This window comes from Rhinolophus hipposideros, assembly GCF_964194185.1.
Source record: "Rhinolophus hipposideros genome assembly, chromosome: X".
In the NCBI taxonomy this organism is placed as follows: Eukaryota; Metazoa; Chordata; class Mammalia; order Chiroptera; family Rhinolophidae; genus Rhinolophus; species Rhinolophus hipposideros.
The window spans coordinates 120,001,179-120,026,754 of record NC_138046.1 but is presented as its reverse complement, the minus strand read 5'-3'; the positions used below and the strand labels follow the sequence as shown (position 1 = coordinate 120,026,754).

Sequence of the window (25,576 nt, the reverse complement as noted above, 5' to 3'; positions counted from 1 at the left end):
CAAGTAACTCCAGCCACCGGAATAAGCCATTACTTTGTTGATTTTAATTCAGTAACCTTCAGACTTGAAGAGCTTATGCTTTTATTATCAAAAGCAACTTTTAAAATATATGTCAGTAATATGAAATAGTCATAAATCCAGAATAAGAAAAATGCACTCATATGGATTCTTAGTTAGACTTTTATCCCAAGTCTGTTGACTTCAAAATATGTATAAAACAACTACTAAGTTAATTACTTAACTACCTTGGCTATCTAGTTTGCTTTCTTGTTTTCCTAGATTATGAGGTTTGTCATTAGGGCATGGCGATTATGTATGGGAATGGGGCTGCAAGAGGTGGGCATGCTATAGCTACAGAGAGAAGAGAGAAACATTCCCAGCTTGGCAAGTGCTGCTCTCTGGGGCCACTTGCTTTAAGGGTCAATAACCCTATCTACTTTCATGGGAACATCACTGCATTCTAAGATTATACACATCAAATGATATGCATAAAAAGCTAAGTTCTGTTAAATATACTTTTTTATTGAGGCAAAGAATTATGTAGAACATTTTAGAAAAATATGGTGAAACATTACATTAAAAATTCAGTATCTGGCACATTGAACACGTGTGAAATCCTTCACTCCCAAACAATGCTGGAGAAGTGGGGTGTTACTGCATTCTGACATCTCATCTAATTAGTAGTGTCTGTTCTGGGTAGCTTTATTACAGCCGCTTCACTTGTGCTAAACTCATTGTGCCAATGTAAATATCACTTGCTTAAAATCATTAAGGGAGAATAATGTTTTCCCTTCAGCTAAAAAATGGCACATCACAAGCAAATGAACTCAGTCCTATATGATTTGTTCGTTAATCATTATTAAACTTGGCCTATAATTACCGAGATACCAATGAAAACACCGCTGTCATATCGTTTCAGCTCTACAATAGGACTTTTAAAGTCACGTTGAACATGTTCAAAGCTGTTCTTTTGGAGGAGCAGCCATTCAGAAGGGTTTTTTTTCTTTTTGGTTTGGTTTGGTTTTTTAAAAGGGCAGTCATTCTGTTAAAGCATCTTGCATAAGTGGAGAAATTAAAGCTCTAGAGGCCGAACCATCATCCATCCATCCAGTCTTCTGACACTGGGGTGGGTATGGAGGGGAACTTTCAAAATAACAGGATTCCCCCAATATCAAAGCAAAACTCCACCCAGGAATAGACCCACACATGTTTTATCATGTTTTTTTCAACAGTGATTTTGTTTTATTTTAGTGTTTTGTATTATTATAGTAAAAAGTATTTTATTATTTATTATCTACACATAACATAGATCTACCATTTTAACCATTTTAAAGTGTACAATTCTGTGGCATTAAGTACATTCAAACTCTTGTGCAACCGTTGCCACTGTCTAGCTCCACAACTTTTTCTTTACTCCCAAAGGAAACCCTGTTCCCATTAAACAGTCACTCCCCATTCCCCCCCCCTCCAAGCCTCTGGCAACCACTAGTCTACTTTCTGTCTCTATGGCTTTGCTTATCCTGGATATTTCATATACTATGGAATCAAGTCATATAATATGTGGCCTTTTGTGTCTGATTTCTTTCACTTAACATAATGTTTTTGAGGTTTCTCCATGTTGTAGTATGTCAGTACTTCATTCCTTTTATAACTGAATAATGTTCTATTGTATGAATAGACCACATTTTACATATCCATTCAATCGTATTGTCTTTTACTTGGTCTCAGGTATACTTGTATTGGACAAAGATGAGAATCTTTTTCTTTTTCAAAGTATGGGATACCCTAATTGGCTTTTGTGCCTTGAGATTAATACAATACACAGAAGGTTGAGCCTCTGTTGATTTTAGAGTCAATTACTAGAATTCTTTACACAACAGCCTCAACCTCTGAGGTCTACATAGTGTGACAAACATTAGGTCGAACCATGCGCAATTTTCAATATTTGACCATTCTACTCTATAAAATAGCAATTATGTGATTCAAACTAAATATTTATGTCCATATTATGTTCAATAGAGAATGCTATTCTCTTTTAAAACAAACAAATGGTGCACACACCTCCTAGATGTGAGTTCCCTTCCCCTCAGGCTTCATTAAAATTATGCAACAAGGGTGATGCTTAGATGAGGTAAATTTACAAAGATCATGCAGCAAGGGCTCCCAGTACCCTTCTAAGCAGGATTTCCCATTGGATTTTCAGTTTCTGAAAATTGAAAAAGAAGTGAGTCACTTAGCCGTCTTTCCAACAGAGAACCTATAACAAAAGGCAGACTATGAGGTCATCTTTCAGTTGTAAGTCAAGGCTTCCTCTGTACCCTGCCCAGCAACACGACAGGTTCACAGGTTACCATCAAGGGCTTGCAATTCAAGTTTCCGGTATGTAAGGTGTGCACATGCGTGCGTGTACTTATCTGCTCACTCGCCCACATGCCCTTAATGTGGATAACAATGGGATTATCAATCATGTTAGAATTACTAGTAGCTCTTCTCCACCTTTTAAAATAGATGATTAGTGATGAACTCATCGTAAACCCAACATTAGATTTGGCCCCCACCTCACCTTCCACATAGTATTCAAAGGTCTGTCTTAAAATCAGGGTTTAGGTACTCTGACAGCCATCATTTTAAAAGGTCCTGGGAAATGTGAGAACATGGAACATGCTGTCTGTAGTTCTGGTCTGGTGACTAAATAAAACTACTTTAAGAGCATGGCAGGGTTTTGAATGCACCCATGATCTGTATTTCATCCTTGAATTGGGCATGCACCAGACACTCCAACATATTGCATCTCTGGGAGGATAGAGATCAAAAACAACTGTTACAAAGTGTGCATTATGTTACCAATAACCAGAGAAAATGTTTTCTTTTTTTCAGTCTCCCAAATCAGCATTTATTAGTGCTGCAAAAAAGGCCAGATTAAAGTCCAATCCAGTGAAAGTGCGCTTCTCCGAAGAGGTCATCATCAACGGCCAGGTGTCGGTGAGTTGATAGTCATCTGCCTGTGATGCAGAGAGAGCCACTGAGACACTGAGCAAAACCAGTACCCCCACTGGAATGATCAGTGTGAAGCTGGTTGTTGGATTTCACAGGAGTGTCAAATCTCAGGATTGTAAAGGACTCGAGCAAACAGCAGGTTGTGCCTGATGTATTCCCGCTAACATTTCCAGAATCCATAATAGTCCAGTATTTCCTTGAATGCTTCCACTGTTAGAGACGGCACTGTTTTGCAAGGGAGTTCGTTTGATTTGAGGTCACTGTCATGGCCTCCTTTTGAGTAAAATATGGCTCTTTGAAACTTCCACCGGTTTCTTCCCATTCTGCCAACTAAGCGTTCTTCCATGACAGCCCTTTCTGTATTTTGAGAAAGGTATTGTGTTTCCACTAATTCTTTTCCTTACCAAAATAAAATATCTCCATTCTTTCAACTAATCAAAGTAGAAAGAAGTTCAAAAGATGGAAAGCTTTCCTATAGGCAGCCACAAGTAAAGAAATACCACCCAGATTTCCATCAGCAGGTCTTGATAGAAATCATGATTGCTCGGGCACATGATTGATCTTCAAAATGAATAGTAATACAAACATTAATAGGATGATTTAATTTCATTTTTTTCCCAAAAGAATGTCACGCAGTGTTTTTAGTTTTTAGAAAGCTGTCATCTAGGACACTAATATTGTTTGGACGTGTGAAATGCCAGCTTTTTTTGTTAAGGTTTTGTTGTTGGTATTATTTAAATAAACTCACAAGGGTACAATCTATCCATGCCATGCTCATTAGAGGTCACAAACTCTTCCCTGAGCATGGTCCTAGATCTGAATTTGAAGATGTAGGACTGCACATCCCAGGTAAAGCACTCATGGTCCAAGTGTCTTTAGCCCAAGCTTGCTGACCTGTCTGCCCACCCAGTACCCAGGGATCAGCTGGCCAATCTATCAAATCTGTGCTTGTGGGAGGAGGCCTGGCGCTGTCATGTGCTGCCCTGTGAGTGTTTGAGCTGTGGCCTTGTCCTCCCAACAGCCATCTCTCACTCTATCCACTCTGCTTCCCTTCACACTGTGGTCTGTTCTGCTCATCTCAGTGGGTCCCTGTCATTCTGGATGCAGTTTACCATACATTGTCATTTCAGAAGAAGACTGTCCCAGCTTAAGGCTGGAAGGGTCCAGTTACAGAAGAATCACTGTATCACAGAGGTCGTGTGAAACGTGCCTCATCTTTTCTCAAGCTTCCCAGCATGAGATTGGGCCATTGGTTTATGCATCTTTAGAGAGAATTTGACACGAGAAGCTGCTGTGGCAGTTTCACTTTGTACCGAGATTGAACAGGGCTCATTGGAGGTATGTGGTGTGTGAGGACAGCTCAGCTGTGTGTGACAGGGACGTTCAGTCAGGTGTCTGCTCCTCACCCTTTGTGACCGTCTTCACTTCCAGTCTGCTCTTGCTCACCTGAGTCATTCTGGGTGGCAGGAAAGTCATGTTTGAAGTCCATGGGAATAGAAAGGAGAGGGAAGAAAATTCATTGAAAGAAATCGGAAGGGAAAGGCACAGAGCCTGTTACGGAAATAGTTAGAGATTGAATTCTCAGGGACGAACTATAGGACATTAGCAAATCTCTGAACATCTCATCTTCAGTTTCCTCATCTGTAAACCAGGGGACGTATGGTTTCATGATTGCAGAAGTCCCTTCAACTCCTGTGACTATGACCAACTGTATGCGAGTAACACAGTTCACTCCAGGCATCATGGAACTCATCCAACATGCTTTCTCTCTCCTCCTTTCATCCCTCCCTACTTCCAATTACAGAGAAAATTCAAAGGAATGCATTTATGTTGTTTACTTTGGGTTGTGTTTTGCATATCTCTTTTTGAGTTATTTTAAAATTATGCTCTATTTGTTATATGTAGACTTAGTATTTTACTCCACTAACACACTAACCCATTCCTGATATGTCCCCTTTGAGTTTGAGGAACATTCCTAAATGAGCTAAAAAAAAGTAACGTTACATTTGAAGCTGATTAATGCTTGTGATTCACTGTCATGACCTCTGCCAGGCGCCAACAGGCATTACATCAAACATCATTGCTGGACCTCGTTCCGCGCCAGACAAACTGCTCTGCTAAAGTCTGGGCTTGTAGTCCCAAACACTGGCTCAGTTACAAAGGAATTATTTCTGTAATTGTGTTCCAATGGGAAACTTTGATTTCAGAAAAGAAACTCATCTGATTGATTTTCTCATGGGAAAAAGTCTTTTATTTGAATCAACTGAGTTAGTTGTAGCTGGAAAAAAATAATTTTTTCTATGAACAACAGAACTCAGATATCACCAAAGGGACACTTTGGTTTGCCTTAGAGAGTTCATTTTTTTTTATGTTGCATTAGAATAAATTGTAGATATGTGCAGTTACTGCAAAGAGCAGAATTATAATTCAACTGACGTAAACCCCTTCTTCTTTTTTTGTTCTTCTTGTTAAACAGGAAACTGTTAAGGATAATTCACTTCTTTTTATGCCAAATGTTTTGAAAGTCTATCTGGAAAATGGGCAGACCAAATCATTTCGCTTTGACTCCAACACCTCCATAAAGGTAAGAGGACCCACTAAACTCTGTATCTGAACACTGCCAGATAGGAAGTGAAAACTGCACTATGAGTCTTGTATGGCAGCACCTCCTTTCCGAGCTTTCTATTTATTTTTGAGATTTTTTTTTTGGTTGCTTCCAAGTAAGATAGTGTGTGAGTACTTAAAAACAGACCAAACCAAAAAGTTTTAACTAAGGTTCTAGGGGGTGTGTGTGTGTGTGTGTGTGTGTGTGTGTGTGTGTGTGTGTTCGAAAACAATATAATGTGCTGTCACTGATGAACCACTACAGCTAGTCATTTTAATGCAACTGGAAATTAATTAAAATAGCATGACTGTCACCAAGAAGGCTTGGCACCCTGCCCAAAGCCAGCATGATTTTTCAGCAATATTAGCCACCAAGAAGATTAAGATGTTAGGTATTAATTGAATATCTGGTACTTTGGTGTCCAGCAAAAACAAGAGGTAGAATAACGTAAAGATAACATTTACTTTTAATTACTGGAAACAATTTTATGGAAATAATGCATAAAAAGCAAAAATGACACACGCTTCTTAGGAAAAGTGGTGAAAAGGAAGAGTCACAAAGCAATGCTATTACAGTAGTCCCCCTTATTCATGACAGATACCTTCTAAGACCCCCCAGTGGATGCCTGAAACCTCAGATAGTATTGAACCCTATATATACTATGTTTTTGCCTATATATACATATATCTTTTCACTGAAAGGAAGCACTTTACGGCTTCTCTTTGGCACGTCCGAATTACCAACGTCACTACTCTTGTGCTTTGGAGCCATCATGAAGTAAAATAAGGGTGACTTGAACACAAGCCCTGTGATACCTTGTCAGTTGATCTGATCATTGAGATGGCTGCTAAGTAACTAATGGGTGGGGAGCCTATAGAGCTTGGAGACGCTGGACAAAGGGATGGGTCACGTCTGGAGAGTTCATCCATCTACTCAGAACAGCGCACAATTTAAAACGTATGAATTGTTTCTTTCTGGAATTTTCCATTTAATACTTTTGGACCGCAGTTGACTGCAGGTAACTGAAACCGCGGAAAGTGAAACCGCGGATGAGGGAGAATTACTGTATTTCAGAGCTACAGGTGAGTTTACGTAATGGGTATCATAACAAAGCATATGAGTTTTTCCTTTCATGCTTCCTTCCTGGGGAAAAAAAGTACATATTCTCTTTTTTTGGACAAAAGTATGTTCAGAAATTGATTGCTCCATAATGCTCCATCAGCCTAAAATAGGCTTTCTTCAAATGCACAGTGAAAGAGATTTTATGGAGGTAAAAAAAAATCTTACGATGATCTGTACAATAATGTATCAAGAGAATATTAACTCTGGGTTAAAAATGTCTATCAATAGTCAACCCCTAATTCTCAGTTTTTTAAATTAATGAGCAAACCTCATGAATGATTGCATTTCTGCAAAGGCTCACTCAGTGTGCGTTCTTGTTGTCATCATACAAGCAAGCAGCTTGTTTTGAATTGATTTAAATAGGTAGTGATTTAGCAGGTAATAGAGCAGACAATAAGAGTAGATTGATGATAGAGCATTTAAGTCATCCTTTAATCATTCCAGATGAAATATTAACTTCCTTCATACAAAACTGCTCATTGTAAATGGTGATGACTAAAAAAAGTCCTTTTCCTTTATTCTTATTCAAAATCAGTTTATAGTAAGGTGTTACTCTAATTATTAATCAACTAACCTAGGACTTGACAATTTTCTCTGGCAAGGGCTCAAGAGTAAATATTTTAGGCTTTGTGGGACATTTGATCTCTGTTGCAACTACTCAACTCTGCTATTGTATCATGAAAGCAGTCATAGAAAGGTGGTCATAGTGAGGAGTTTCAATAACTCATTGAAGGACTCACAGAACACAGCAAATTGTTATACTCACACTTACAGTTTATTACAGCAAAAGGATACAGATTGAAATCAACAACAAGGAAAGGTGCATAGGGGCAGCAGACTGGCCACGGAGTTTCTAGTTGTCCTCTCCCAGTGGAGTTGTGCTCTTTTCCTCCAGCAATGATGTGTGACAACATGCACAGAGTACTGCCAACCAGAGAAGCTCACCTGAGCCTTGGTGTTCAGTTTTTACTGGAGGTTGGCTACATAGACATAGCTGACCACCTGTGTGGCTGACCCGAGGTGAAGCTGATACCACATGGCCCAAGGTCCCCACCATAAATCACATTGTCAGCATGGACTATCTGGTGTGGCCCAAGGTCCTCAGGTAAACAAAGACACTCCTATCAGGCAGGACACTCCAAGGTCTTCGAGGTTACCTCCCAAGAGGTGGAAGTAAAGAGGCAAACCTTTCTTTAGGGAAGACAAATCCTTTACTGCACTGACAATATGCAAATGAATGGGCGTGGCCACACCCCTGACCTAACCCATAAAGCTGCATTATTACAGCTCCCTCAGATACAATGGCCTTATTCTGTAACACCAACTGGTCAGAAAAGCTCCTTGCTATTGGACTCCCTCCCCTATCTGAAGATATTGATAAAGACTTGAATGTATTTTTTAACAGAAATAAATATGAATTTGGAAAAGATTCCTGTTGTTAATTCCCTCTGGCCTCTTTATTATGGGAACCCACACTAGACTAAGTTTGATTTCCCTGAGGATGGCAGATGACAATGAGAAGACAGGAAGCAAAGCAAAAAGTTCACAAGAAATTATAGTTATCTTATCTTGTACCTAACAGCCTTATTATCACAACAGACCCAGGCTGGTAGACATAAAATGGAAATAGTATAGTTATAAAAGGGATATGACAGTGTTTTATAAAATTGCCAAAATTCTTTCAGTCACAATAGGAAAAAAAGTACTGCTATTGATTTTCCAGTGTCCTCCCTGGTGATTCAGGAAAAGGTTTTATAAAGTATGTATTGCTACACAAGGATTTTTTTTTTCTCTTTCCTGGGCTTTGGGCAAACATTATGAAACAGAGAATCTTTTTATGAAATTCAATATAGTAAAGGCATTTCTGTTGAATGATTTTTTTTGTTTTGTTTTTTGGTGGTGGGTGGGTGTAGGGACCTTTGCCTGAAGAAATTGAAAAAGGTCCACAGAGAAGAATCAAAACCTTAGAAAGATCAGTAAAAATAAACCAAACAATTCCGTGTACCACAGGGTTCCTCTCTCTTGGCACTTTGATACTTGGGACCAGAGAATTGTTTGTTGCAGGGGCCATCTTGTGCTGTAATAGACTGAGTAGCAACCCTCAATGCCTAGCATCCCCGGTCCCACTGTGGCAACCAAACATGTCTCCAGAAGTTGCCAAATGTTGCTGTGGGGCAGTTTTGCCCCAGTTGAATACCACTGCTCTATGGGATATTTAGCACTGGAGTATACATTGTCTTGAAGAGAGATCACTGACTAGTTTTCAAGTACATGAAAAAAGTGTAATGGTTGAGAACATTAGTTTTGCATTGCAGTACACATGTGTTTGTGTCTGGAACACCTTTCTGTTCATAAACGTTTACTCTTTTAAAGGATTGCTGATGATGCTTGCTCATTCTACCTTCCCCAGAGATTTAAAATAAAAGCTAATATATGTACTATATTGTTACAGTGCCCTGACTGTGCCAAACTGTGCTATAATAGATGCTTTCTGTGTCTTAACTCATTTAGTGCTTATATCTAATCTGAGGCAGGTATTATTATTATCCCCCATTTATGGATAGAGACACTAAGATACTTAGAGGTTAAACAACTTGCCCTAAGCTGCACAGCTAATATGTGATAGAGCTGGGGTTAAAACCCAGAATTTTCAAAGCCCACATTCCTTACCACCACCATACTTCGCTTACAGGAATGTAGGCTAGGGGTTGGCAAAGGTTTTCTTGTAAAGGGCCAGAAAGCAAATATTGGAGGCTTCACAGGTCACACAGGCTCTGCTGCAACTACTCAACTCTGCCTGTGCAGAGCACAAAAGCAGCCATATATTGAAGTAAAGAGGCATGGCTGTGTGCCAATAAAACTGTATTTATCCAAACAGACAGTGAGCTGGATTTGGCATGCGGGTGATATTTTGCTGACCCCTGGGGTAAAGCACTTTCAGAGGTGGTTTAATTGCCATCCATTTAAAAGAAAATAGAACGAAACCGACTACCCTGCACAATATATTGATAAGCTTTCTAGACTAAGACTTTAGATAATAGGTAAGCACCTCCCCCAGCTCTTCACCTTGTTGCCTGTTTCTGAACTCCATAAAGATTTGGAGGTGGGGGAGGCCAGGAAAAGGGTAAGAGAGACAAGCCCTCATTTCTGTTTCTTTTTGGGTCTTTCGAGCATCCAGCTTCAGAACCAACCAAAAGTATAACATCTAAAGATCTGAAGCCTATTTGTGCAACACTTTTTGGTCATGCTAGACTGCACAGGAGGGCTACCTTGGTTTTGATCCCACCTTGTCAATGTTTCCTCTGTAAGGATGTCATCTTAACGCTTCAAGAGAAGCTCTCTATCAAAGGCATCGAACATTTCTCCCTTATGCTGGAGCAGAGGACAGAAGGCGCTGGAACCAAGCTGCTCTTACTCCATGAACAGGAGACCCTAACTCAGGTGTGTGGAATTACACCCTCACGTGATCATGCTGCGGCTGAGAGCAGAGGCCGCCATGCACCAGAACACCCTTACCCCACCCCGCCTCAAATCCTTTAAATGTATTCTGCATTGCTGGGTGACCCCACTAAAGGAAGCGCTGGCATTAATAATGGATTTTACACCTCAAGGTGATGTTTCTCCCTTTTTGTCAGTGTTTTCATAGACTCTCAGTTGGTCTCAGAAACGGATTTGTTATTCAACGACTCAGCAGCCACTCTTTGGGACTATGGCTCTGTAGAATTATATGTTATGTCATTGTAAAGACTTGTTCACCTGTTTTGATAATTGATGTCTTGAAACCATTAAAAGGAAATGGTTTCGGAGGTTATTTAAGTTAAAGAGAAATCATATTTAGTTGTTTTCGGGTCTGGGTGTAAACGTCAGACTATTTTTGGAAGTCTGAAATCCCTCCCCCAGCCTTTCCCACTGGAAATACTATGTGATCCACCAGTGTGTCCCAGTTCCTGGTCGTCAAGATGCCACCCCCATCTGTTCTGTGGGGAGACAAGCAGGCTGCGTGGCTGCTGAATTCAGCACTGCATTCTGACTTTTCCTGTACTTCACACAAGCAGAGTCTTTGTTGGACGTATAAGGGACTTGAACAAATTCCTCTCACGTAGGAGAGTTCAATGATGAGTGGACTGTAGGCTCTTAGGTTCCTACTTTCTGCTTTCTTTTACCATGAGCCACGGGTGAGCAGCCCATCGCCCTCCGTCTCCTGCGTCCACTCAGCTTTGCAATCCTGCCCCCAGCCAGAAAGCCGGTCAGTGTTACTACCTCTCAGGATGCCCAGTATACCTTTCAAAAAGGGTGTTTCCCATTGAAATTCTCCTACAATGAAGATAGCATGTAAACTGTAGGAATATAAATACACATGTGTATGCACACATGCATGCACATGCCATGGGGCTCAGTAAAGCTATTGCTGTATTTATTTTGAATTTCTAAATTGCAGTTCACGAACACTTTTATTTTGCCAGATTTATTCGCTGCATAAAAGTAGTTATCAGTACATGAAACTACATACACGTGATGAAAAGTCCAGCTGTGCATGGTCTTAGTTTCATCTTGTTGACTCCTTGAAGGGGAATTGGAGAGCTTTCACCTTCTTTCTTGGAGTCCAGTGCCTTTTCATTCATTCAGCTGTGTACTAAGTGCCTACTATTCATTGATTGATTCCCTTTTGTTGCAAAAGGAGTTAAGAAACTAACACCTAGTATTTGGCACATACTGTGCTGGAAAAAAGGAAAACAAATTAAACAATCCATGGTCCTTAACCCTGAGGAACCTGTGGTGTAGTCTGAGCTTCTTTAAACAATTCGAACGGCGTCATGGCATCAGAAGTTTGGGGTCATTTGGAAACTTGTGGACTCCAATTTGAGTGCATGGGCCACAACTTCCGTCTTCCTACTTTCCAATGTGACGTCATCCAAGATGGACACTGTCATGCTTTCTATACTCCAGTCAGTCTGGAGTCTAATTTAGAAGAACCCCAAAGCAGTGTTATGCAGCAGTAAACTGTAGTGGGCAGTCACTGTGCTCTCCCGCTGGGTCCCATTTTGTACCTCCCACCCCACCCTAGCTTTGGTGTGCTATCATAACATCCAGCATCTTCTTCCGGGGATTGCCCTCTGACTCCTGGCTCCCATTTTATCCCACCTGGAAATTCACATCCCCCTGGGACAGCTCAAAGCCAATGACTTGTCTGTGCTCCTTTGGCTCAAGTCCCATGGCTCTGTGATGTAAGTTACCCTCCAGAGTCCCCCAAGGAACAGGCGGTAGCTAAGCTCTGCTGGGTACCATGGCCTTGCTCAGCTTCCTCTCCTGCCTGCCCTGCTTCCCCCACTCCCTTACTGGTCTCTCCTGGGACCAGTTCCTTAGTAAGTCCCTCATCTCAGGGTCTGCTTCTGGGGAACTCGACCTAAGTCACAAGGTCTTTGCAGTTTTCGGGGAATGTCTACGACAAATATTGAAAGAATTTCAACCACTTCCTTCCTCAATGTCCAGAGAAAGTTGCCTTTGCTTCTGTGTTCCTCTGCCATTTCTGAGTCAGCACTGACAATTTTTGCTCTTCTAGGTGACTCAGAGGCCCAGCTCCCATAAGATGAGGTGTCTTTTCCGAATTAGCTTTGTCCCAAAGGATCCAATTGACCTGTTAAGGAGAGATCCAGTTGCTTTCGAGTATCTCTACGTTCAGGTATGTGAGAATTTGCACATGTTTTATATGAATGTTGTGGGATAAATCAACTGTGGGTTGTTTTTTTCCTGAATTCTTTAAGTTTGGGATCTCTTTGTCCCCACCTCAACCTCAGTGTATTGTAAAATGATTCCATGGTGCTTTTTGAATTTTTGCCTTGGATTTTGAAACAATTTCATACTTATGAAAAAGTTGCAAGTGGTAAAAGAACTCTTTGATATCCTTCACCCAGATTCACCAGTTGTTCACGTTTTACCACATTTACTTTACCTTTAGTGTTTGTACATGTTCCCTCACCTTCACACATACAATTTTTTTTCTAAACCATATGAATGTCAGTAACCAAAATCATGCTCATTGACCCCTAACCACTTCAGTGCGTATTTTCTAGTACCTTGGACTTTCAAAACCTTCATAGTCTTGAAGAGCACTGGTCAGTTATTTTGTAGAAATCTCTCAATTTGGGTTCCTCTGATGTTTCTTCTTGATTAGATTTAGGTTATGCATTTTAAGCAGCAGACAACATGAGTTTTTGTGTTCTCCTTCGTGTATCATATCAGGAGGCACATGATGTCAGCTTGTCCACTTAATGGCAAGGCTGACTTTGACTCTTAGATACAGTGATATTCTCCAAGTTTATCCATCCAGAAGTTACTACTTTTCCTTTTTCAATTAATAAGTAATTTGTGGAGAGTCACTTTGCAACTCTCTTATTATCCTTTCACCCACTAGTTTTCAGTATTGATTGATGATTCTTGCCTGAGTCCATTATTATTGCTATGGTTGAAAAGGATGATTTTTCTAATTCCATTATTTCTTCTTCATTTATTAATTGGCGTTCTATAAGAAAGACTTTTCCCTTCTTTATTTACTTATTCATTTATTTGATACTTAGATTGTTCTGAAATAATTATGATATTCATTATACTAGAATGATTAATTTCAAGACAATAAAGCATTAAGGAGACAGTACCCTTTGCAAACTGTCTATCTGATTCTGGAATAAACTTTTCAAAAAAATAAGGCCTCCAAAAATAAGAATCTTTGCTAGTTTGTCCCACAGGGAATTAATCCATTTGATATTTAGGAGACGTTCCTATATTTCTCTATAAATGCTTCCTATTATGCTCACATAAATTCCCAATATAATCACATTAAACAGTAAGAACCCATTTACTTAAAACTTAGGCATCTAGCCTTAGAACTACTCAAAGAGGTTGTAAACCTATGTAACCTCCCCCACAAAAAAGGGAGAAAAGGCAAAAGTGAACACCCCCTCCAAAAAAAGGCATGCTCTCTTTAGCTGGGGATACCTGTATATAGCAAAGACTGCTGGAGTCATAAGTAAGGAATAAAAAGCAAAGAAGTAGGAAAAAGAAAATAAAAAACATTTGTCAGCTCTGGGTAGTTGATATACTGGTATTTGTTTTACTATTCTCAGTATTTTCTTGTATATTTCTTGTATAGTTTTTGTAATCTTTAAAAAGTTGAGAGGGAAAAAAATAGGTAGAAGACAGCAGAGACAAGATGAGTGTCAGAGGTTAGAAATGGTGACATACATTAAAGTGGCAATAAGCCCTGGAGAACAGAAATTAAGTCAGAGGAGAAAAAAACCAAAACAGAATGTACCAGAACATTCCAGCAGAGGGAGAAAGGCGAGTTAAACATTCCCCACCTCGGTGGTCTTTGGAAGAGACTATGGTATTTACAGCTCAGTAGGCTGATTAGCTTTCAGGAAAATAACCCTGAGTCATCAGGAAAAGGTAGATCCCCTTCAGTATACCCTGTTTATCAAGTAAAGAAATGTGTAGTGCACTTGACACAGTTTTTGACCCAGAACAGTGTCATGACTTTGGTTTTATAAGTGTTAAACTTTAGTCACCTGAACCCCTCAACAATATACCTTGGTCCCCAACAGGCCAGGTAATCCAGACGTAACTGCATGAAACGGCCTGATTGTCAGCTGATCTGTTACTGCTGACATATTCCCATGGAGAACCAACCCAGGGCTTTGGCAGCCCAGCTCAGATCGTGTGCTATGCTTTTCACCTTGTTAGGTGCCGGTCAGTGCATGGCTGTAGGCAGTGAGACACATTCGGTTGTCATTCTCTATAATTAGATAGTCCTCCATTAACAAGTTGAGGCTTTAGAACCGTTTTACTTTGCTTCTGTTTTAAACATCGTAAGCCCACTGAACTTGTAAAAGAAGAACGTGGCTGCATTTGTCTTGGGGTGGGGGAAGTTTTTTTTTTTTATTGAAGTTTATTGGGGTGACAATGGTTAGTAAAATTACATAGGTTTCAGGTGTACAATTCTGTAATACATCATCTATATATCACATTCTGTGCTCACCACCCAGAATCAGTTCTCCTTCCATCACCATGTATGTTATCCAGACAATAGTTCAGTGGTTACCAGAGGGTAAGGGGGGAGGGGGATGGTAGATGAGGGTAAAGGGGGTCAAATATATGGTGAGGGGGGAACTTCTTTAGTAAACAAGGAGTACTGCTACGCATGTTCCGTGTAAGGTATGTTTGCCCAAATCTAATGCAACTCATGGCGGTCTTTCTTATTCAAAAGATACATCTCATCTTTTATACCCTGAGACTGTCCTGAGAACAGAAAAGTCTGTCCAGGGATCTTGCTCTGCGGTGAGCATAAGACTGAGGTGTTTCTACTTTCCCACCTTGGGTGTTATGGGTGGTGGATAAACCACCCCTTCAATGTGTAGCCAGTGGGGGGAGGTTGGAAAGGCATGTATAGTGGGCAATAGAGACCAAAATTAAGCAACCATCATCTTATATATCTTCCACTGAGTATAGGAAATGAGAATTTCTTGGCCTCAGACCCTCTGCTTCAAAATGCCTTGTATCACAGAATGTGCGGTATGCCTAAAATAACATATCTGTCTAATGAACATAAGTCATTATGTTCAGCACTGCAAATGGTGCTGTGTGCCCATGTTGACTTTAAAGATGCAATAAAAGTAGCCTAGAGAACAAAAAGAGTAAGCAGAAGCAATATATATCACATTACAAAGACAAAAATTGAGTCAACCTAGCAGGCTCCTAATGAGGACAATGAAAACAGCTTTCAATAGCGACAATATTTATTCATCTCCTAGTCATCGATGGACCATGAGGTGTTTTCCAGATTTCAGTACCCACATTAATGGTAAGCCCTAATCATCCAAACTGTTCTAATTCATAATTATAATGAGCCATGCTGACATTTACCTGCCCACTATCCAGAAAAAGATAGTTACACCAATTAGTAAACAGGATAATACTCAAGTCTACAAAAAGTTTTCAAACACTTTAGCAGTATTAGTTTCCTTTTTAACATCTGACATGTTCACTATAAATGAACTGTTTGTAGGCCTAAACTGGAATCGTCTGGGACCTCTATTTAGCAAAACAATGACCACCACTTGCTTGTGTAACTGTATTTTAAGTAATATACTTGAGAGTAATAAAAGCATGATTAATACCAAAATATACGTCAGACTCCACACTAATTCTCCAGGATCAATCTGAACTAATTATATAATGTAATTAAGTGACTAATCACCTTGATAAAAAATTCACCTGGAAGTCTAGTTAAAATACAGGCGATACACACACACACACACACACACACACACACACACACACGGTGTAATAGGGATGGGAAAAAACAATTCCGGTCCCAATTCTTAGGAGAAGTAATAGTGATGACTCACCTTTATAAAGCACATTCCATTTTAATGAAACATCCTTACAAGTATACCAACAACCTTGAGAGTTGTTGTTAGCCCATTTTTCATATAAGGAAACTGAGACTCAAGAGAGATGAAATCCCATGTCCAAGGTCTTTTGAGTAGTAGTTGACAGAGTGTAGGGTTGAACCTGGGGCTTTTGTCTATAAATTCTTTGTTAAAATCCTGTTTCAAATCCACTATGCAATAGTTCTCATAGAAGAAAGTGAATTATCAAAAAACTAACATTGAAGTGCTTGTTTTGGCCTGACACTCTGCTGAGTGGCTTCCTCACCCTCATGAGACTCTATAAAATGACCCTGTCTTGGCCCTCAACCCTGTGGTACCCCATTATGGAAACCCTCAGCACTTAAAAATAGCTGGTAAACCCAAGACTATCAAAACAAAATGGCAGCCTGGAATTGCTCTCAGGGTCTGCCTTCACTCAGAAGGCCCTATCTCCTACCTCATGTCTGACCCACTTCCAACAAGCAGTGCTGTGCAAGCCTGATAGGTATAAAATTTTAAGGGGATGCAATGTGGAAGACCATATTAGGGATGGAAGGGGGTGAGCATATGACTACCAAGGAGTGAAGGGACGGGCTAAGAGGCACGATCCCAGAGTATATGGACAGGACATGCATTGCACAGTGCCAGCACAACACGGATAAGTATTTGAAAGGTAAATATTGTGTGCAGAAACTATACAGAGGTACATGTTCCCATTTAGTAAAATCTGTATATGAAGTGGTCAGAAATGCGCTTCTCTTGGAAAGGAGGCAAACGAATCCTGATACAGTTTTCCATTTGAAATCGTCTTGGGACAAGGTAAAGAACAAGAAAGAGAGAAAGAGGCTACATATCATATTTTCTAGCCCCAAAACCTAGTTTCCTAGAACAGAAATAAGTAAACACACATGCAGAATATGCTTAAGCAATGCTGTGCTTCCCGTCAACATTGGGCCCAGACCTTTGCTCCTGGTGAGTGAGGAGAAAGCCACCCTGAAACCGTTTGCGGTGGTCATATAGGACGTTACACTTTACACACTCTCAGCCACTACGATGGTCACCACAAACTTTGTGAGGTAGGTGAGTCCCTTTTCCAGATGAACAAACTGAGGCTGAGACATGGGATGACTCCCTCAAAGTCACAGTGGTGGCAGTCACCATTGGAATGCACTGAGGATTTTAATAGCTGCCTTTACTGAGTGCACTAGTGCGCTGCGGTAAAGCGTTTGGTGTGCATCTCGTGTAACACACAACTAGGGGAGGGGTGGAGTGGGGGGAGGCAGTTAGTATGAATCCCCATCACACAGATGAGAAAATTGAGGCTGCAAGGGTTAAAGTAAACTGGTCCAAGTTAGGTACGTGGACAGTCACTGGCAAAGCCAGAACTCAGAAGCAGGTGGGGTAGGTCCAGAGATGCTGCTGTCCATTACCTGCCTCCCCGACCCTGGTCTACACGACAACCAAGAGGAAGCTGACAATGACCACTGTTAACACGTGTGACTGCTTACAGTTTACCAGGTAGAGTTCCAAGGGCTTCACCACAACCCTGTGAATAGGGAGCAGTATATTATTCCCAGTTTACAGAAGAGGAAACTGAGGCACAGAACCATTAAGGAATTTGCCCAAGCTCACGCCCCTGTGAAGGGGAGGAACAGGATTTGAACCCAGGATTCCCACTCTGTCAGACAAATTCCAGAAGCCATCATGCTATCAGTTCTTCGTGTGTTCCATTGCAGCACCTGTGTTTGCAAATTTCCTACCTGAATTCCTAATTATTTTCACAAAAAGCTAAATATTTAACTAGCAGCTCGCTCTTCAATGGATGTTAAATGTTTCGTGTGGTCTCTGTGTTTCTGAGTGCAATTAAATATTGGCTCGATTCCAAGCAGCGCAGTGGAAATGTTCCTACATTTAGCCTCCTTGCCTCTGAAGTGAAGGGGACATGCAGGTCACCCGTTCCTCTAACGCAAACGTTGTGGTCCCATTCTTTGACAAGTTGCGCCCTCTGCTGGTCTCTTTGCAGAGTTGTAACGATGTCGTCCAGGAGCGATTTGGGCCGGAGCTGAAGTATGACATAGCCCTGCGGCTGGCAGCCTTGCAAATGTACATCGCAACCGTTACCACCAAACAAACACAGAAAATCTCCCTGAAATACATCGAGTAAGTGTTTACTCAGAGCCATTTCAGAGACAAAGATGCTGCCCCCTTAACGCCCAAGTGTATTTTTTACCTATGTCTCTATTTCCAAAATTGATCTTGTTTGTGGCAGAGCATTTGTTAAACGTGGGCAAAATATATGAATAGTATGTTCGTTTTTTTGGTGGAAGAAATCCATTTCTTACATAATCTACTTTTAGAGAATTGTGGTTTAAATGGGGGTCATATTTAAAACGAAACACACATTTTTCAACTCCTAAACAGACTTGGTTCCAAGCAAAGCTTTGGTCTCAGCGCTTTTCAGACATTAAGTTGTTTAATTCTCATGACATCCCTATGAGGTCAGTAGGATTTTAGCTCCATTTTATAGCTGAGCAAACCGAGACACATGATGGTTAAGTAACTGGTCCAAATCACACAGGCTATTTACTAGCGGGGGCAGGGTTGGAGCCCAGGCAGTGGGACTCCCCATTGCACTATTGTTTCTGTGATCATTTGAAGCACCTCCGTTTAGAAAGTGGTCAACATTACCCCAGATTACTTTTAGATCAAAATGCAGTATAAAACATAGTGTTCTCAGTCATAATCAGGAAGAGTGGTATTTGTAGTAAAGAGCTGCGACAGAGTGGGCAAGGATGCCTCGCAATCCAACTTTGCTTTGTGACTTGAATGTTGTTTGGGAAATGTGAATGCTCTGTCTTGCTGAGTATGTACCCATTTACAGCATCAGTATACTACCTCTTTGGACAGAGAAGATCTCTCTTCTAGGATAAAAGCAATTTTTGTTGCCCTCAGTTGATGAGCCTATTTAAGGTTTGTCCTTGAAAAGAGAACCCTCTGTTGCCCAGTCTGTATGCTCCCCTTTTACAAGTGATTCAATACCCCAAAGCAGCCATACTTTCTTAATCCTAGCAGCTCTAATACCAAGAGAAAGGAACGTTCATATTTCAAAGTTCATGGCAGGGCTGAAGCCACATTTCCAGGTAACACTAGAAGCCTTAGAGTCCTCTCTATCTCTACCTCCAAGAGATGTACAAGCTCATTAGAATCCCATCTTCCAATCCCACGGGCTGCCTGTGAAGCCATTCTGAATTCCACAGTGCCAGGTTGACCCCCAGGGGGCAAAATGGCTTCTTCTTGACAGGTTCTTGAGCCTGTGTTGGGGAGGAATAGAGCTCCAATTTGCTGACCCCAACGCCACTATTCTTGCAACTCAGTTCTGCTGTCGATGCCGAAGGACAAATCCTTGTGTGAGGTTTGAGAACCTCAGATCTCCCAGTCTCAGTCCACTCCTTTCTCTCTTGCCATACATGCTACACATTCATACCCTCACCCATTCCCTTTTCTGAAGTTCTTGGGGATGGATGAAACTGGCTCCAATTTGAAAAGGTGGCCTATTCAACTTGAGATGATTTTCAAACAACTGAAATGCATTTTTGTTCCTACTCTCTGTCTCCACATTTTACCTGATTGGACATGGTACAGTCAAAAACCTCTATAGATAACTAGCTTGACTACGAATCTTGCAGAGCTTAGAATAATGTTCTCATTAATTCATATACCCAACAAATATTCATTGAGCATTTTATGTGACATTCACACTAAGACAGTAGAGAGTACTAAAAAGTATAAATTATAATCTTAACCATCGAACAACTTGTGATCTGATTATCAAGACATGACATAAAGATATGAAAAGTAATGATTTAAATAATTATACAAGTAGAATTATAAGGTGGCCTGTAAGGACGGCCAAAGGAGGGGTAAAGATAAGTATAAGTTGAGAAGGAGGAGGAAGAAAATGGTGATCAGGTAAAACACCATCTTAACTGGTGAAGAAGAAGAGCGTGAATGGTCAAGTGAGGGAAGACTGTCTTTCTACCCTTCTTTGGAGAGGATTGAAGCAGGAGAAATAACCAGAACATTCACATAATCTAAAAGACCCTGGTTGAGTACATGATCAATCAGGATAGAGTTCCTAGAATTCAAAACAGGAAACTTCTTAGGATAGAGTTGTACTCATTGCTGGGGAAATGGGCTCCTGGCAAAAATATGTTAACCCAGTCCCATGTTTTTTCCTCATATATCCACATCGATGAGATGTTTTCACCTCCACATCAGTACCAGATGTACGTAAGGGTCATGAACCTTACCCTGACTCCACACCAGCAGCACTCCCCAAGCAGGCAATGTTAGATAGACATGAAGAGTCTGGGAGAAAAGAGAACCGTGTGTTTCTAGAGAGATAAGCATTGATGAGGGAGATGTGAAGGGAAGAATGGTTTGAGGGCATGAAGGAGTTGCATCCGTCCTCAGAGAGGAGAAAAAGACAGAGGCAGGCAGAGATAGGTGATAATAGGAATAGACAAAAGGATGGAGAGAAATTGGTGTTGGAAATACAAACTCAGATATCAGAGATGAGAATGAATTCTAAGAGACTCAGTGGTAGGACGATAAAGTGTCTCTTCAATTTCCATTGGTCCCAAATCCCTCTTTGCATTCTCTCTGGAGAGTGGGGAATGTTTCTTTTTTAAATGCAAACATATGTATTAAAGGTCAAATAGTGTTTCCTGAGTGCCAAGTTAAAAGTTACTTCCCTAGTTGGGGACTTGTCACCATTCCCCACCTTGCAAAGATTTCATTTGTTCCAACAAACATTGGAGCACCATTTTGTCTTAGATAACTCATCATCACAAGAATGTGAAATTTAAGATATGCTCTTTATTGCAGAAAAGAATGGGGATTAGAGACTTTCCTTCCTTCTGCTGTGCTGCAAAGCATGAAAGAGAAGAACATAAAGAAAGCACTTTCACACCTTGTCAAAGCAAATCAAAACTTGGTACCACCTGGTAAAAAGGTATCACATTTGCATCTTAATAGAAAATGTATTTTAAAGAGAAAGGCTTGCATGCATTTTTTAAAATGTTCAAAATTAGCCCGTGAATAAAATACTTAGCACCATATTTTCAGAAGCAGTAACACGGTCTAACCTTTTTTTTTAACTATTAACGTTTCTAAGAAAAATAAGTGTTTTTATGGAAAGCTGTTTATTTCTTGCAAACTATAGACTCCTTATTGTGGGGTGTGTGTGTGTGTGTGTGTGTGTGTGTGTGTGTTTGCATGTGCATGCAGGAGAACCTTGCATAACGTCTGATTAGAGGATAGAGTCACGAGATAATTTGACATTTCCATCATGCTCTTATTTTCCACTCAGACCAGCTTAACTGCACAGCAGCCAGCCAGGATCCCTGCAGACCAGATGCCACATTAATTAAACCAGGGTTCTCTACCTCGGCACTCTTGACATTTGGGACCAGATCATTCTTTGTTGGGGGAAAGGGGCTGTCCTGTACACTGTGCAATGTTTAGCAGCGTCCCTGGCCTCTACCCACGAGATGCTAGTAGTAGCACCTTACCCCCTCAATTGTGACAAACAAATATCTCCAGACATGTGCCGTAGGGAACAAAATCATCCCAGGTTGACAACCACGGAATTAAATCTTACATTTAGAAGGAAGATGAAATTATTTCTGTCATCATTCACCATCGTTAGTCTTAAAATCTTTCTCTCTCTTATCAAGTAGAAGAAACACAAAGTACATTCTAAAATATACTATTGGTCAGAATAGAGAGCTATGTTTATAGGTAATAAAAATCAAAGCATTTCAGGAACCAGAAATAGAAGGAGCCTTAAAATACTGGACATATAAAATTGGAAGCAGTCTAACAACCCAAGAACATTTTCCAATTGATACTGGTCCTAGAAACTTCTGTGACTCTAATACAAATCACTGTTTATGTGGGTAATTTTTGGTCTTAGAATCTGATTTTAAGTCATTTTTACTGGCTAAAACACGCGTATTTCTATTCCCTCCTAACTCCATGGCTTTTTAAAAACAAATAATCAGGTTCAACATACTAGCAGCACCTTCAACTTACTTTCCAGTAAACAATCAGCTTACTGGAATATGGCAGGACATCATGGATCAAGATTTTTTAAATTTCAATGCTGATTTGCCCAAAGCTAATTTCTTTTAATTAACTTGATAGGATTTTTTTTCAACCCTGGCCCACTGGTTTTGTAATAGTTTGGATAACTGCTCTCAAATCGATCTATCTACCTATCTATCATGATCCTTCTATAAAGGCCATTCTTTCTAGCCAAGAGTGGTTTGCTTTCAGATCGATTTGCAAAGTGCTTTGGGTTTTTGAAAGAAGTCAGATGGACGAACAGTGCTAAATAACAGTTACATAAAGGATGGGACTCTTGGGGGTCGTTAACAAATAAGTTGGCAAGTCATCTGCGATTGAAAACAGAATTTTATAGTCATTGCTACTCAATGGTCTGCACCCTGTTGGAAAAATCTCATCCCCAACAAACAAACATTCCTGGAACATTCAGAATGAACCATGGATATTTTTATAATCAAGTACTTTTTTATGATATGGGAATCTACATATTTGAGTCTTTATAAAGATAAATTTTACCCGGATAAAATCTCATTTGTAAATCATTCATGAAACTCAGTAGATTCTTGGAGTTGAATAAAACAGGGACTTACATAGCAAGTTCAAACATTTGCACAGTGATTGGATCTCAGAAAGTTCATTTTCCCTAAAAACTTGCAAAGACTGTAAGAAACTCGATGGGCATGCCGAGCTTGTTTAAAGGCTTTATGTAGATCGTAGATATATATTCAAAACGGCTCCCACAAACTCCACCTACAGGTAAGTCTCCTATGCAATGGGAGAATGTGCATACAACTTGCCTTTGTCCCAAACTGCAACTGGAAAGCACCACTCACCTCTTGAAATTTCCCCAGGAGCAGATGTGTCAGTGGGGAATTGGATCATCTTGTTGTCACTTGTTGAGTGCCCTGACCCAGCAAATCTGTACTTATGAGTCCCCCATACGTTTCCCCCCAAATAAAACTAATCTGAATGTGCTGTTGTGGCTCTTCATCAGGAAACCGAGTACAGAGCAATCCCCTTTCATTCCTCTGAAGAGTCCTTGTCATAGCAGTAGAGTCACCTTTCTAGTCTGCCTTTGTTTTCAGCTGGTCTCCAGCAGGAAGAGTCACACCCAATGGAGTTAATACCTGAGGTTTCTTTTCTCTCCTCAGCTCTCTGCGCTGCAAGCCAAGGTCCATTATCTCAAGTTCCTCAGTGACCTTCGATTGTATGGGGGTCGTGTATTCAAGGCAACATTAGTGGTAATTTCTTTTTCTTGCTTTTTCTGGGAAGCCATGGAGGCCTGCAAAATGTCCCTGCATAGGCCGTCTTGAATTAGCTATCTTTGATGACAAAAACAAATCAGCTATGAATCTTTTCCAGCCTTCATTTCTAATCGACTGCACCACAGTCTGAAAATATCAGGAAAAAAAATGTTAAGTTAGATAACGCCACTGCAGAATATCCTAGAAAAAGAAATGGGAAGAACCAAGAGAACTGATGCACTCTGATAATGGCCGTCCTTTAAATCATTGGGCGGGAAGTTGCTTTCACATTAAAAAGAAAAAAAATCCTCATTTCTAAAAACCTTTCATGATTATGAATATACGTGCTATGATAACTTTTACTTTCTGCATTATTCTTAATTTATCAGAGCCTCGATATATCTGGTTCTTCTAATTGGGTGATTTAGTACAATATAACCCAGAAATACTTTCTGAAGAAAATGCAATCTTATAAAAATGTTCTCTCAGGTCCAACTTTGCCTGGCACTTCAGAAGTCTAGTATTTTTATATTTTGTCAACGTCTCTTTCTCAGCAAGCAGAAAAGCGCTCGGAAGTGACTCTCCTGGTCGGGCCCCGATATGGCATAAGCCATGTCATCAACACCAAAACCAATCTGGTGGCTCTTTTAGCTGACTTCAGCCACGTCAACAGGATCGAGATGTTTACTGAAGAGGAAAGCTTAGTGCGGGTAGAGCTCCATGTGCTGGATGTGAAGGTAAGTCTTTCAGATTTTGACACAGGGCCTTGATTTGAACAGCTCCTTTCTGATAACACTGCTGACATTTACAAAGCAGGCAAAATTTCAGTGTCTACAGAACATCAAAGGAGCAATGTGCTGCAGAAAAATGCACCCAGCTCAGGCCTGAAGGCTCCAGTCCTCACTAAACAGCCGTGTGATTTGGGGACAAGTCGCTGTTCTTCTCTGAGCTCAATTGCTTCATCTGTATGTGATGAAGCCAGCGAGTTCACTTGTAAGATCCCTTCTGGCTCCAGAATACATGAATCATAGATAGAGACTGGGGAGATGTTCCTTCCTAACTTTCTAGAATATATGACTCTTGTACAGACAGTCAGGGAGATTTTTCCCAAACTTGTTTAGAACTCCCATTCCCTTTTGTTAGCTTGGGTCTGTATGTGTTTATTCTTTTGGGAAAGCTGAGTATTGTAGTCAACCTGTCTTTTCGTGCTGTAGCAATTGGTACTGACTGAATATCTGGCCCCAGTGAATGTCATGGCCAGTCCATTTAAAACAACAACCTGAGATTGTCCTCAAAGGGCAAAATTCTACTCCCAAAAGAAAAGTTGACAGGAAATAATCCAGGTCCCCTGTCTCCACCTTGTTGTCCCAGTAATAGATGAGTCACTGGATTTGGGCAGTATCAATGTATTCAGTGTTTCTATGGAGAAGTGGCAGTGGACCTGAAGAGAGACAGTGATTCCACAAAGGAAACTGTCAACCAGGAGGAGTTGTCCGAGGACAGGTGGGGAGGACCCACTCCCACTAGAGTGGAGTGGGAGGAGCAGATTACGAGGAAATGAGAATATGGGAAGGGGTTTCTACACAGCAAATTGGAAAGCATCAGTGTGCTCTGCAGAAGGAAGAGATGACTCTGGGCTGAATCCAGGGGGCTCCAGTTGACTTCATGGCAAGCTGAATGTGCAAGAATAGATTTGGAGGGCCAGGTCTAGTCTACGACCAAAGATGCTGAGAACAATAGCTCCATCATGGGAAAGGGGTGAATTGGATGCAGTCATCACAGACCTGCTAGGCATAATGTGTCCCAAACAGAAGTGGGTGGCAAGACCCTATTGATAGTTTCCTGCCTATATATAAGAATTGTGGGGTGACTTGAGGGGAGACCTCAGTGGAAATGGAAGGAAAAGGCAGTTCATCAAGTAGTACAAGAGCTTTGGATGGGAAGTTAGATTCCACCAGCAAGACCATTAAACCTGGCCAGTGTCCTACACCTGGGAGTGAAAGCAAGAGGCCTGCTGTCTTGCTGTTTCTGTGCTTCTCTAGGCGTCTGCTTTT

The 25,576-nt window shown here is 40.7% G+C and overlaps 1 protein-coding gene across 5 annotated transcripts in view; it reads left to right on the top strand.

Annotated features, from left to right (window-relative positions):
- FRMPD4 (FERM and PDZ domain containing 4) overlaps window positions 1-25,576 on the top strand; it is a 750,657-nt gene that overhangs the window by 713,427 nt on the left and 11,654 nt on the right. For all 5 annotated transcript variants that reach the window (XM_081042401.1, XM_081042403.1, XM_081042402.1 and 2 more), the window contains 8 exons: window positions 2,878-2,982; window positions 5,474-5,581; window positions 10,034-10,165; window positions 12,285-12,404; window positions 18,173-18,309; window positions 21,037-21,163; window positions 23,430-23,519; window positions 24,077-24,259. In XM_081042401.1, coding sequence (XP_080898527.1) covers window positions 2,878-2,982; window positions 5,474-5,581; window positions 10,034-10,165; window positions 12,285-12,404; window positions 18,173-18,309; window positions 21,037-21,163; window positions 23,430-23,519; window positions 24,077-24,259 — 1,002 coding nt within the window. The remainder of the gene's footprint in view (window positions 1-2,877; window positions 2,983-5,473; window positions 5,582-10,033; window positions 10,166-12,284; window positions 12,405-18,172; window positions 18,310-21,036; window positions 21,164-23,429; window positions 23,520-24,076; window positions 24,260-25,576) is intronic.